General features: G+C 36.1%; 1 protein-coding gene across 1 annotated transcript in view; it reads right to left on the bottom strand.

Annotated features, from left to right (window-relative positions):
* Positions 1 to 10,350, bottom strand: part of SLC4A10 (solute carrier family 4 member 10) — a 299,454-nt gene extending 289,104 nt beyond the window's left edge. The window contains exon 1 of the mRNA XM_044913311.1: positions 10,127 to 10,350. Coding sequence (XP_044769246.1) covers positions 10,127 to 10,174 — 48 coding nt within the window. The 5' untranslated portion in view covers positions 10,175 to 10,350. The remainder of the gene's footprint in view (positions 1 to 10,126) is intronic.
* Positions 10,351 to 12,260: the final 1,910 nt, after the last annotated feature.

Raw genomic sequence — 12,260 nt, 5'->3', positions numbered from 1 at the left:
ATACTTAATTGGAACAGTTAGAACGGTCTGACTCCAAAGTTTAAGCTCTTGACAACTGATGTCTACTAATGTTACTCCTTAATATACTACCCATGATATGTTTAAGAAGGACTTGCCTGCACTTGGCTCTGTTAGAGAGCAGCACAAAATTATGTGAAATAGACTCTGCTTTTAAGAATCTAGCACTCTAATTAAGGAAACAAGTTATATGTATGTGTATTTATATATGAGTAAAAGTAATTTTATATATACATATAAATTGCAAAGTGATATGTAATATGTAATAAATGCTAAATGAGTAAAATAAGCAGTAAGCAATTTTGTAATCCATTATGATCTATAAAAAATAGCTCTCTCTCTTTTTTTTCTTTGCAAGATTTGGTCTTCTAGCATTCCCACAGCTAAAACAATTCAGACATACTATAAGTTTTCAGTTAATTTTTTAAGGTAAATATTCTCAAACTTTAGTGTACATAAGAATCACCTATGCAGTTTTTATATTTCTTGTTTATTGGCACTACCTCCTTGATATTCAAGTCTTCAAGTTTGAGTAAGTCCCAGAACTTGCATTTTTTAATGAGCCCTCTTAATGATTCTGATGCAGCTTGAGTTCAAAGTTTCAATAACAATCCCTTTGTTTAGAAGGAAAAAAAAATATCTCCTGGAAGTGCTTTGTAAAATTATATAATATCAGATTTTTGGGCAGGCATTTATATCATAACATTATTCATTAATAAAACACGAGGTACATGATATGCACTTAAATAACAAATTAAATTATACATTAGGTCTATGTCTTGATGTCTACATGTTTTCCATTTTTTAACCACAATCTTGTTTCTGAGCAAATCAGAAGAGTTTGGATAGGCTTATTCCAAGAGCAGCTTAAATATCAACAGAAAATCACCTCTGTACTTATGAAAGGAACAGAGTGAATCTAACAATAATGAAATGTGCTTCATCAGCAGAGCGGTTTTGATTCCATCTGGCAGTTATATACCTAACTACTTTTTATGGCACTTGCTTTCTGGAATGTGACTAGGTTATCATCTTTGATATCAAAGCCCCATTAATAAAAAAAAAGTCTTTAGGAAGCAATCACCTCTAAATAATATTGGTTTCTCAGAATAAGCTAGAAGAAGCATAGGTACAATAAATGTTGGAGGCACTCCAGCAACCTAACACATTCAATATGCAATGGGGAAATTCTTCTTAAAAAAAACTTGCTTATTAGATCCTTAGAGCATAATTTTCATAATGAATCATCAAGTCTTGATGATACTGATGTAAGGACTTTATCACTAAGTCAAAACCATACCAAGTCTTTGGCTATAATACTTTATCCCTCTATCCCACTCAATCTCATAGATTAATCACTATTTCCATTCTCTTGGAAGACCCTTGGAGTCCTGAACTATTTGGAAATGGCCTAAACTTAACATAGGAACTTGTATGTAAATGGCATCCAGAGATTTTTGTGTCAACCTTGATATAGTACTTAGAAGTCCTCACTAAAAAGAAAATAAAACTACAAAACATTGCCATAAGAAATTAAAGATCTAAATACATAGACAGAGACAGTCCATGTATTTGTTTTGTAAGACTCAATATTGCCAAGATGGCAATTCTCCCCAAATTGATCTGTAAGTTTAAAACAATCCTTATCAAAATCTTTGCAGGTTTTTTTTGTAGAAATCAATAAGTAGATCCTAAAATTCATATGGAAGTACAAAGAACCTAAAATAGCCAAAACAATTTAGAAAAAGAAGAACAAAGATGAAGAACTTAATTGCTACTTGATTTCAAATTTCACATGAAACCTCAATAATCAAGACAATGTGGTATTAGGGTAAGGAAATGCATATAGATAAACAGAACAGAACTCAGAGCCCAGAAAAAATGACCTTCTATTGATAGTTACTTTCAACAAAGCTGGCAAGAAAATTCAAAGGAAAAAGGTGGCCTTTTCCACAAATGGTGCTTGGGCAATTGGATATATATATATATGCAAAGAATTTAGACTCTAACTTCACACCATACACAAAAATTAACTCAAAACAAATCATTGATTTATATGTAAAAATTGAAACTATAAAACTCCTAGAAAAAAACATACAATAAAAATCTTTGTGGGCTTGGTTTAGGCAGATTTCTTAAATTCAATAACAAAAGCGCAATCAATAAAAGAAAAAAATTGATAAATTGCACTTTGTCAAAATTAAAAACTTTTGTATTCCAAAAGTCACCACTAAAAAAGTTAAGACAAGGCCAGACAGTGAGAAAATATTTGCAGATCATATTTCCGAAAAGGAAGTTGTATCCAATATATACACATATATACATAAAAGAAAACGCTTGGGGCCCTGGGTGGCTCAGTCGTTAAGCATCTGCCTTCGGCTCAGGTCATGATCCCAGGGTCCTGGGCTCGAGCCCCGCATCGGGCTCCCTGCTCAGCGGGGAGCCTGCTTCTCCCTCTCCCACTCCCCCTGCTCATGTTCTTTCTCTCGCTTTGTCTCTCTCTGTCAAATAAATAAATAAAATTCTTTTAAAAAAATTTAAAAAATAAAACTCTTTTAAGTCAAGAAGACAACAAAATAACCAATTTGAAAATGAACAAAATATTTTAATAGACATTTCATCAAAGAAGATATATAAATGGCTAATAAGCACATAAAAAGACGTTCAACATCATTAGTGCTATAGACTGAATGTTTTTGTTTCCCCAAAATTCGTATATTGGAATCTAGCCCTCAAAGTCATGGTATTAGAAGGTAGGGCCTTTGGGTAGGTCTTTTATAAAAGAGGTCCCAGGGAGCTCTCCTCCCCTTCTGCCATGTGAGAACACAGCCAAAAGATGCCCATCTATAAACCAGGAATGGGCTCTCACCAGATACCAAGCTTGCTGCTCTATGATCTTGGACTTCTTAGCCTCCAGAACTGTGCAAAATAAATTTTTATTGTTAATAAACCACCCAGTCTATGATATTTTGTTACAGTAACCAGATGGACTAAGACAATTACTCATTATGAAAATGCAAATCAAAATCACAACAGCATACCACTTCACACTCATTAAAATGACCAGTCAAGAGGACAAACAATATCAAGTGTTGGCAAAAATGTGAAGAAACCAAAACCCTTATATTATGGTACAGGTGGTATATGTAAAATGGCACAACCTCATTGAAAAAGAGTCTCACAATTTCTTTGAACATTATACATAAACTCATTATATGATCCAGTAATTCCACTCATAGGACTCTACCCAAGAGAAATGTAAATATATGTCCACACAGAGACATATACATGAAAATTTATAGCAGCACCATTTATAATAGCCTAAAGTTAGAAACTATACAAATGACCAAATTCTCAATAAACAAAATGTCTGTCACCCATACAATGTGATACTTTCCAGCAATAAAAAGGAACAAACTTCTGATACATGCTACAACATGAATGGACGTCAAGAATGGTTCACTTAAGTAAAAATAGCCAGATGCAAAAGACTACCTACTGTACAATTCTACTTATGTTAAATGTCCAGAAAAGGCAAATCTACAAAGGCAAAAAGCAAATCAGCAAAATGTAGATTAATTATTGCTTAGGGTCAGAAGAAGTGGCTGTTAACTACACATGGGCTGGAGAAAGCTTTTTGGGACAATGAAATGTTCTAAAATGGATTGCAGTGATGGTTGCTCAGCTCTGTAAATTTACTGACAATCATTGAATTGTACATTTACAGTGGGAGAATTTTATGATATGTAAATTATATATATGTATATATTATATGCATTTATTATAATATGTAAAAAATCTCCTTAAGCATCATAAGATCTTAGAAGAAACATACTTTGAAAATCACTATAAAATGACTGATAATGAATCGATGCTTTCCTTGGAGTTTATTATAATCCATAGTAACATAACACTATATGAGGCTAGACCAACAATGGCCTTAAAAAAATGTTGGTAACACAATGTGAGGTATAATGGAAAAAATATATATTTTCCTAGAAATTTAGGTGTTTTGATGTTCCTTATGTTAAAGTTTAAAGTATATCAAGAGAAAGTTCAGAAAAATGATTTGGAGGGAAAAAAATAACAATTTGACCCAAATTAAATAGTTCTCTGCCTCTCCCATACATAGGATATGCTATATACTCTCTTAACTCAGCTTTGAAGATATATTCCAAAAGACCTCTAGGTCTGCAAATAGTTTACTGAAACCCTGACCAACCTCAGCATTGTCTTGACAAAAAGAATAAATTTTGTGGTAAAGACTATCCAGGGTGTGTGTGTGTGTGCATATGCGTATATGTATATGTGCATTGTAAATTTTCACGAATATATATTCCACTTGCCCTTTTCTTGATTTATATATATAAATATGATTTACATAAGAATTGTTTAGATCCTATGTTTTTTCCCTATTAGTGATAATGATTAAACAATAACTTACATTTTTTTGCGATATTTTTTAGGTAAAATTTGACATTTTGCAGTATACAATTCAGTATAATTCACAATGTTATACAAACATCACCACTATGTAACACCAAAATATTTCCATCACTCAAAAAAGAAACCCATAGATGTTAGCAATCACTCTTCAATTTTGCCCCAGGCTCTGGCAACCACTAATCTACTTTAGTCTCTAAGGATTTGCTTATTCTGAAGTTTTTATATAAATGGAATCATGCAATATGTGGCCTGCAGTATCTTAATTTTATAAGATCTTATATCAGAATACTTTCACTTTTGAAGAAGTAGATGAGAAAGCCCATTTTATAATGGTATTCCTTTTATTTTTTAATTGGTTCTAATTAAAGAGAACAGTCACTTTTTAATTAGATGCAATATTTTCAAATCCTATCTCAGTACTTACTAGCTATGTGAATCTGAGTAACTTACTCAATCTTCTCAGCCTCAGTTTCTTACTTGTAAGGCTGGATAACATTAGCAACCTTTCAGAATCATCATGAAGACTAGAGATGTCTGTGCTTAGTGTGAGCCTGAGACAATATTTCTTATCACTTCATAAAGATTGTCTAATTACCATCATCATTTTAATCAGATGTTTACTCTATGCTAGAAGAGGGACTACACAGGGGCGCCTGGGTGGCTCAGTTGGTTAAGCATCTGCCTTCAGCTCAGGTCATGATCCCAGTGTGAGCCTGCTTCTCCCTCTCCCTCTGCCTGCCGCTCTGCCTATTTGTGCGCACGCTCTCTCTCTCTCTGTCAAATAAATAAATAAAATCTTTAAAAAAATAGAAGAGGGACTATACAAAGATGGAAAGAAACAAGAGATTTGAACTCTAGGCCAAGCTCTGCCATTAACTAGTGTAAGCAGAATGACCTTAAATACATCTTCTTATCTCTGGGTGTCCAGTTTCACCATGTGTAAATTAAGGAGTTAGTCCAAAATATGCAATTGAGCTTTATAGTCCTTTTCTAACCAAAACATTTATGATTCCATAAAATAGATGCATTAAATATTAGTTATTCCCTTTTTCTAAATGAGCAACATACCTCCAAGGGGTATCTGAAACAACTCTTTTACGTGAGACAATATATTAGAACTTTAATTTACATTTATCTAAAAATAAATAAAACTTAACTAATATTACTATACAGATTGAAAGTGGTATTCTCACAGAAAGCCAAATGATCAAGTGTCATGTATCCTATGAGGTATGAAAATGGTAGGAAAGGTAGAGTTTCTCTACACAAAAGTGTTGAGCGTGGCACCCACATTTCCCCATTCACTTGAAGCATCTTGCAATACACTGTAGCCGGTCTTGCCCTGTTTAGACTTCTGAAGCAACCACCATCCTAAGGTTAGAAAGAAATGATACCTTGGAAGTGTGAATTTTTTTTTGGCTGTGCTCGCTGACTCTATTTGAGTTCCAGAACTTTGTCCAGATATTTTCTAATTCTCCATGAAAAGAGATCTCACTTCCTCATCTGACCTCAATATCTTTAGCATAAACTTAATACTTGTAGGCTTTAGACTCTACCACTCATTAGCTACCTTAGCATCCTATACATATGTTTATTTCTATAGTCACTCACTACTGTAGAGTAATAATTCAAGTTATAAAGGGGAAAAGGAGAATTGATTTTTTAAATTTTTTTTAAAAGATTTTATTTATTTGAGAGAGAGAGAATGAGAGACAGAGAGCATGAGAGGGAGGAGGGTCAGAGGGAGAAGCAGACTCCCCGCCGAGCAGGGAGCCCGATGTGGGACTCGATCCCAGGACTCCAGGATCATGACCTGAGCCGAAGGCAGTCACTTAACCAACTGAGCCACCCAGGCGCCCGAGAATTGATTTCTTATACGGCATCTTGTTTCCTATGTATTACTACGAGAGTATGTTTTCTTTAAATTAGTATTATAATCTAAATTACAATTTAAGTAAAATAAAAATACTAACATTACTTAGCCAACTTATGTATTCTTTTTGTTATTTGACATTTTAGTCCCATTTCCCTTTCCTTAATTTAATAATATAGAAGATTTTTCATAACTTTTTTTCACAAATAAAACAATAAATTGGGCCATTTGGAAATCTACAATTAGCATTTTTAAAAGGTACAATATTCCACCATCTACTCTACACCAACAAATTACCTTTAAAAAGTGATCTTTACTCTAGTTCCATACCTCAGTGTGCAGTTTTATAAGCAAGTTCAACTTAAAATAAGTTCCTTTTAGGACAGCAGAATTTTAGCAGGGATCCAACATGGAACCACTACAATATCACCCCAAATTAAATGGCATAAGATAAAAATATTTGTTATAAAAATATTCTCCTATAAGTCTCTTCCATGGTCTAGTAATTTAAAGATTGTCAGGTTACTCCTAGAAGCAAATTCAACTCTGAATGTCAATGAAATATTTGAAGTCCTATGCAATATCCTAAATTCCTGGCTTCGTTTCAAAAGATTAATTCTATCTTTACTAAAGTGATATCACCATCATTACTATGACATATAGTCTCCATATCCACCAAAGTCAAACAGCTTATAACAATGGTTAAATAGTTGAGGAGAAAACAGCACTTTTTCTCAACAAGTTAAATAAAGCTCTATCTATAGACTAGCTAGATTGTGAGCTCCATGTGGACAGGGTTTTGTCCATCTAAGATGTTCAGTGCTGTATTCCCAGCCCCAAGAAAATGTTTGGCCAACAATAGACTTTTAATAAATGGAGGAATCTTCTGAACACAGCTTGATCCATAGCTTCAGGTGCTATCAAGGCCAGACTGTATTCTGGGCCTAGAAGAGCTGAACGTTCTAACCTTTAGAGTGACAAGGGCCTATAAAATGCAAAGATGCCCCATCCAACAAAAGAAAATTATCTTTAAATAATTTAATATTTAAATTATCTTTAAATAATTATCTTTAAACTAAGGGGGGAAAAAAAAGGAAACATGTCAGGACCTCCTTCACTCACACCCTTAAAATGAACTTTATATACAGTAAATGAAGGTAAACCTTGGAGGCTTAAAAAGAATGTTTTCCTCCCTTTCCTCCCTACTAGCTGCTAAGTTTTATTGAGAACTTACTAAATCACAGATACTTCACATCGATTATTTGAATCACTCCTTACAAAACCCAAGAGATATGTACCATTCCCTTCCCATTTTTCAGTTGAAGAAACTAAGGCTTATCACGTCCCCAAGATCATAGAGCATATAAATAGCAGTGCTGAGACCTACTAGACTGTTTTTAAATACTATGCCATATTGCCTCTTACATAATTATTTGCAAAGTCATCTGATTAATTTTCTAAAACAGAGTCCAAAGCTCTTTCTTCCTTTCTCTTCCAAGTAGAAAAACTCCAGTCCAGGATCTGATTATGATAAGACTGATTAATAATGTAATGTAAAAAAAAAAAGAAAAAGTGCTTTTTTTCTGAACTAGTTTTAGAAGACCTATATTGTAGTCCTGGCTTCAATACTGTGTGACCTTAGACATGTTATTCCAACTCCTTGTGCCTCAATTTCTCATTTTTAAAATTAAAATAATAAAATCTGCTTTACTTAACATGATTGTTTTGAAAACTAAAAAAGGGGCGGCATAAAAGCAATTGGAAAAGCTGAAAATACTATATAAATATAAAAGTAGGCTAGTAATTCAGCATCCTTTTTAGCCTCTCCAGTTTCTTTTTCATATAATGAACTGCCAGCATGATCTTTTGCCATTAAGGTATGTAACTATGTAACTATTCTGTACTGGCCATTATCCACATAAAATGCAATCTTTGACTCTTCAAAAATTTCCATCAGACTGATTATAAACCTTCTTTTCTAGCCACACTTGCATTTCCTCTGTTCCTTTAAGCCACACTCTGATTGCCCATCTAGCACAGTAATGTTATCCCCTTCTAAATCCATCCTGTTAATCCTCATTTCATCCCAAACCCTTTAAGTGTTCCCTACAAGTGGCAACTCATATGCCACATCAAACTGACTTCAGCCTGCTTTTCTAGGACAATTTCCAAACCCCTTCCCCCTACAAACAGGGTTTTCCCCCTATATCCTAACCTTTACTAAATCCCCATCCCTCAATTCCTATGTATAGTTCCTTCCCTTTATCCAAGGAACAATTGTTCTCTGATATTCTTGTCATTCTTTATTCTGAGGACCCACAGAATCCTAATTTATGTATCTATTCAAGTTTGGGAAGATAGACAAATCTTTTACTCTCATTTTTATAAAACAACTCTACTTTGATCCATAAAGAAATGTCTCTACTTTTAAGCAGGCAGGCTAATTGATATGCTTTCTTTTTTCCCTCACTGCCCCTGCTCTTTATTTAGGCTGCATTCGTGGTAGTGATGCCTGCATTCTTCCCATCCTCCTGCTCCCTCCCGGCCCAGATCTAGCGTCCTGAGGAGAACTGAGCATGCTCAGTAGCCACAGCCAATTCCGGATGCAAACTGGCATCTTTTGCAGATTTTGAGCCCAGCAGGAGAGGTAAGGTCCTAAAAATACAGTGGCCCAGAATTTGCCCACTCCCCCTGAGGTATCATTTGATGTAAAGATGTGTTCAAAGCCTAGAAATGGACTTGGAAATGGACAGCCTGCTGCCAGTCCCTAGTCTGCAAGGTGGGTCACCAACCTGAGTAACAGAGAGCTGAGAGGAGCCCCTTTTCCTGGTTCGGCGCAGGGAGGAGATTTCTGCTGCTCTGAGCTGTGATAGTGCTGATAGATGGCTGGAAGCTTACATTTGGCATTTCTGTTGCGTCAAGAAAATACTGTTGCTGTTGTTGTTTTTCTTTTTTTCCTTGAACACAGCAACATCAGCTGCTCCAGACTGAGAAAGATGTTGCCTGAAGAGCTACAAAGTCTGTGAGCCAGCCAGAGAGATTGTGGAGAGAATAGGCAAACCGACAACTTACCCAAGAATTAGATCTAGGGAGGTGTCTTAAGACCCAGAAATAAACAGGCTTTTTCTAAATGACAATTCAGGAACCTTTCAGATATTCAACGCTGAATTGTCTGCTTGTCCCCCCAAAACACACACCTTCTTTGTATGTGAACCATGACACATTTCCTTTTAAGAGACTGACAGAATACACACACACACACACACACACACACACACACAAATCCTCCTGTTCTCCTTTCCCCTGGTTTCTGCAGACTAAATCTCTGGAGCTGCAACAGCAGCAGATTCCCTTACCTCACTGCCAGGGGGGTGAGGCATAGGGAGGAAATTTATCATGAATGGAATATGATAAAAAAAAGGGGGGGGGGCTTCTTTGCAGGGTCTTCAGCCACCACTGCACAGCCTGAGAAACAGAGATAGGCAGAAACCGGCTGGAAGAGAGACACACAGCTGCCCCTGCTGCTAAAACCTAGCCATCTCTTCCAACAGCAACAGACATGAGACATTTCATCACCGTAGTGCATCCATATTGAGAAGAGGGGGGAAAAAATCATGTGCTTTGCGTTATGCATTTCAGTCACCCGAGATGGGAGGAGACCCCTGTCCATATGTCGTGGGAGCTATCCACCACCCCAAAAGTACGATCACTGCATCTAGCCAGCCGACCGCTTGCCTGACAGGTTTTGCAGCAAACGCGGTTAATCTGTGACAGCAGGTTGTCTCTTACCGTAGGCAGCAGCGGCTCCATTTGAGCTCCCTGGTCTTTAATCTCCATGTTTTGTAACGCCTCTGGAATAAGCACCTTTCTCTGCAGTGTCTTCAGTGTCCTACACTCAGCCCGGCACTCGCTCTGCTTAGTATTCGGATCAGGTAGCTCTGAAGCAGGAGGCAATTGCACACTCCAACTCACCAGAGTCACATGGCTCCTACTCACTCGGGCTGCTGGCCAGGTTTTGCACTGAATGCCTTGGATCCCTGGGCCGGTAAGAGCGATCTCCCAAGCCCTGTGTCACTGCCCACACCTGGCTACTGGTATAAAATACAGCCTGCAATGCTGCAAGTCTAGTGGACATTAAGAATCTCACCTAAGATGCTAACTTCTTATACAGACTCATCCAAGGGGGACTCCAACCAGCTCAGCCAGATTTTAACACTTTGAGGCACTTCACTTCATTCCCAGAACCCCACAGAGAAGGAGGCATAGTTCAAACAAGAGGATGTTAATAAGGTGTACTAGATGTCCTGCTCCGAGTACATGGGGTCTTTAAAAACAGAAAAGATGACATCAAAATTGACATGCCTTAGTGAGACTGAACTATGCATTAACAAAATCATTTAAGTCATTGTTGACTCAGTAAGAATTGGGCAGACAGATACTTTCAATATTTTAATTATGAAAAACTTGGGTAAGTCACACACTATCACAAATAAAATATATTTTTCTATGATTTCCCAATAAAAATAATAAGGAAAGAAAGTATTTTGATAGTAACAATTATCAAGATACTCAAGCATTTTGAAAAGAAAATGAACCTGACAAGAGTAGCCTAAGCATGTAACCCTTCTGCCTTAAAAGTCTCAACAAAAGAGGAGTACAGGATTCTCTAACCCATGGGAGAAAATGAGTCAGAGGAGCTCTTTTGTAGGGAAAAGAAGGTGATAATGGCTGTTGAGTGACCACATATTTCCTAGAATTAATTGTAGATCCAGAGTATTTTAAGTAATGAAGCCCATGTATCACTGAATCCCAGACTGAGTACAGAGGTTACAAATGAAGAGGGGTTAAACGAGTATGACTAAAAATTATTCAGATAGCTTATCTTAAATAAGATTTTCACCAGATTTAAAAAACATTCATTGGGCGCCTGGGTGGCTCAGTTGGTTAGGCGACTGCCTTCGGCTCAGGTCATGATCCTGGAGTCCCGGGATCGAGTCCCGCATCGGGCTCCCTGCTCGGCAGGGAGTCTGCTTCTCCCTCTGACCCTCCCCCCTCTCATGTGCTCTCTCTCATTCTCTCTCTCAAATAAATAAAATCTTAAAAAAAAAAAAAGTATAAAAAACATTCATCAGCAGGAGTGAATATTAAATTATTTTCAGCAACACACCAAAATTTTCCACAACATTCCTCATAGGTGGAATTATTAATAAATTTCATCTGTTTACCTTCTCAATACAATTCGTTATAATAAACTATTATTTTGATGATAAGAAAACATTTTTTATAAACTATAATGATTAATATATTTGAGTAGCAACTCTGTGCACAGCACATAGAGATGATACCAAGGACTTAAATAACAAGATGCTGATTGGGAATTTGCTAATTTGGGGTCCAACTTGACTTTCTACCATGGACTGATAAATAAAAGCTCTCTTTCCACTCACATGACCATAGTAGATTATCACAAACTTAATAGAAGAAAAGTGATAACCTCTCTAGAAAGATTATTTCTATCTCATTAGGAAACCCTAAGTCATCCAGTTTATATTTATTCAAAAAGAATTCAAATATAACTACGAAAAAGTCTGACTTTTTTATTCCAAGAGGCAAAATAAAAATAAGATAGTATTTTAAATTACATTTAATCAATATTTTCCTACAGTGTATATTATTAAACCATGTAGGTACTTTGCTGGAACAACTATTTCCTGAGTGTTCACTATACGCTAGAGCTACTATTTCTATCAACATAACAGGACTTAGCCAGAGTTTCAACAGCAGACATTCTACTTCTAGATATCCAGCAAGCCCATATCTCTACAGTTCTCTGATCCAAAACACTGAATGCTAGCTTAGCAAAAAGAAAAGTGGGGAAAGAAAGTGATCCTCATTTAACCCACTACTTCTATCTTACACTCTA

Source organism: Neomonachus schauinslandi, chromosome 3 (assembly GCF_002201575.2).
Source record: "Neomonachus schauinslandi chromosome 3, ASM220157v2, whole genome shotgun sequence".
NCBI lineage: Eukaryota > Metazoa > Chordata > Mammalia > Carnivora > Phocidae > Neomonachus > Neomonachus schauinslandi.
The sequence above is the reverse complement of the archived record's forward strand: the minus strand, read 5'-3'. Positions and strand labels throughout refer to the sequence as shown.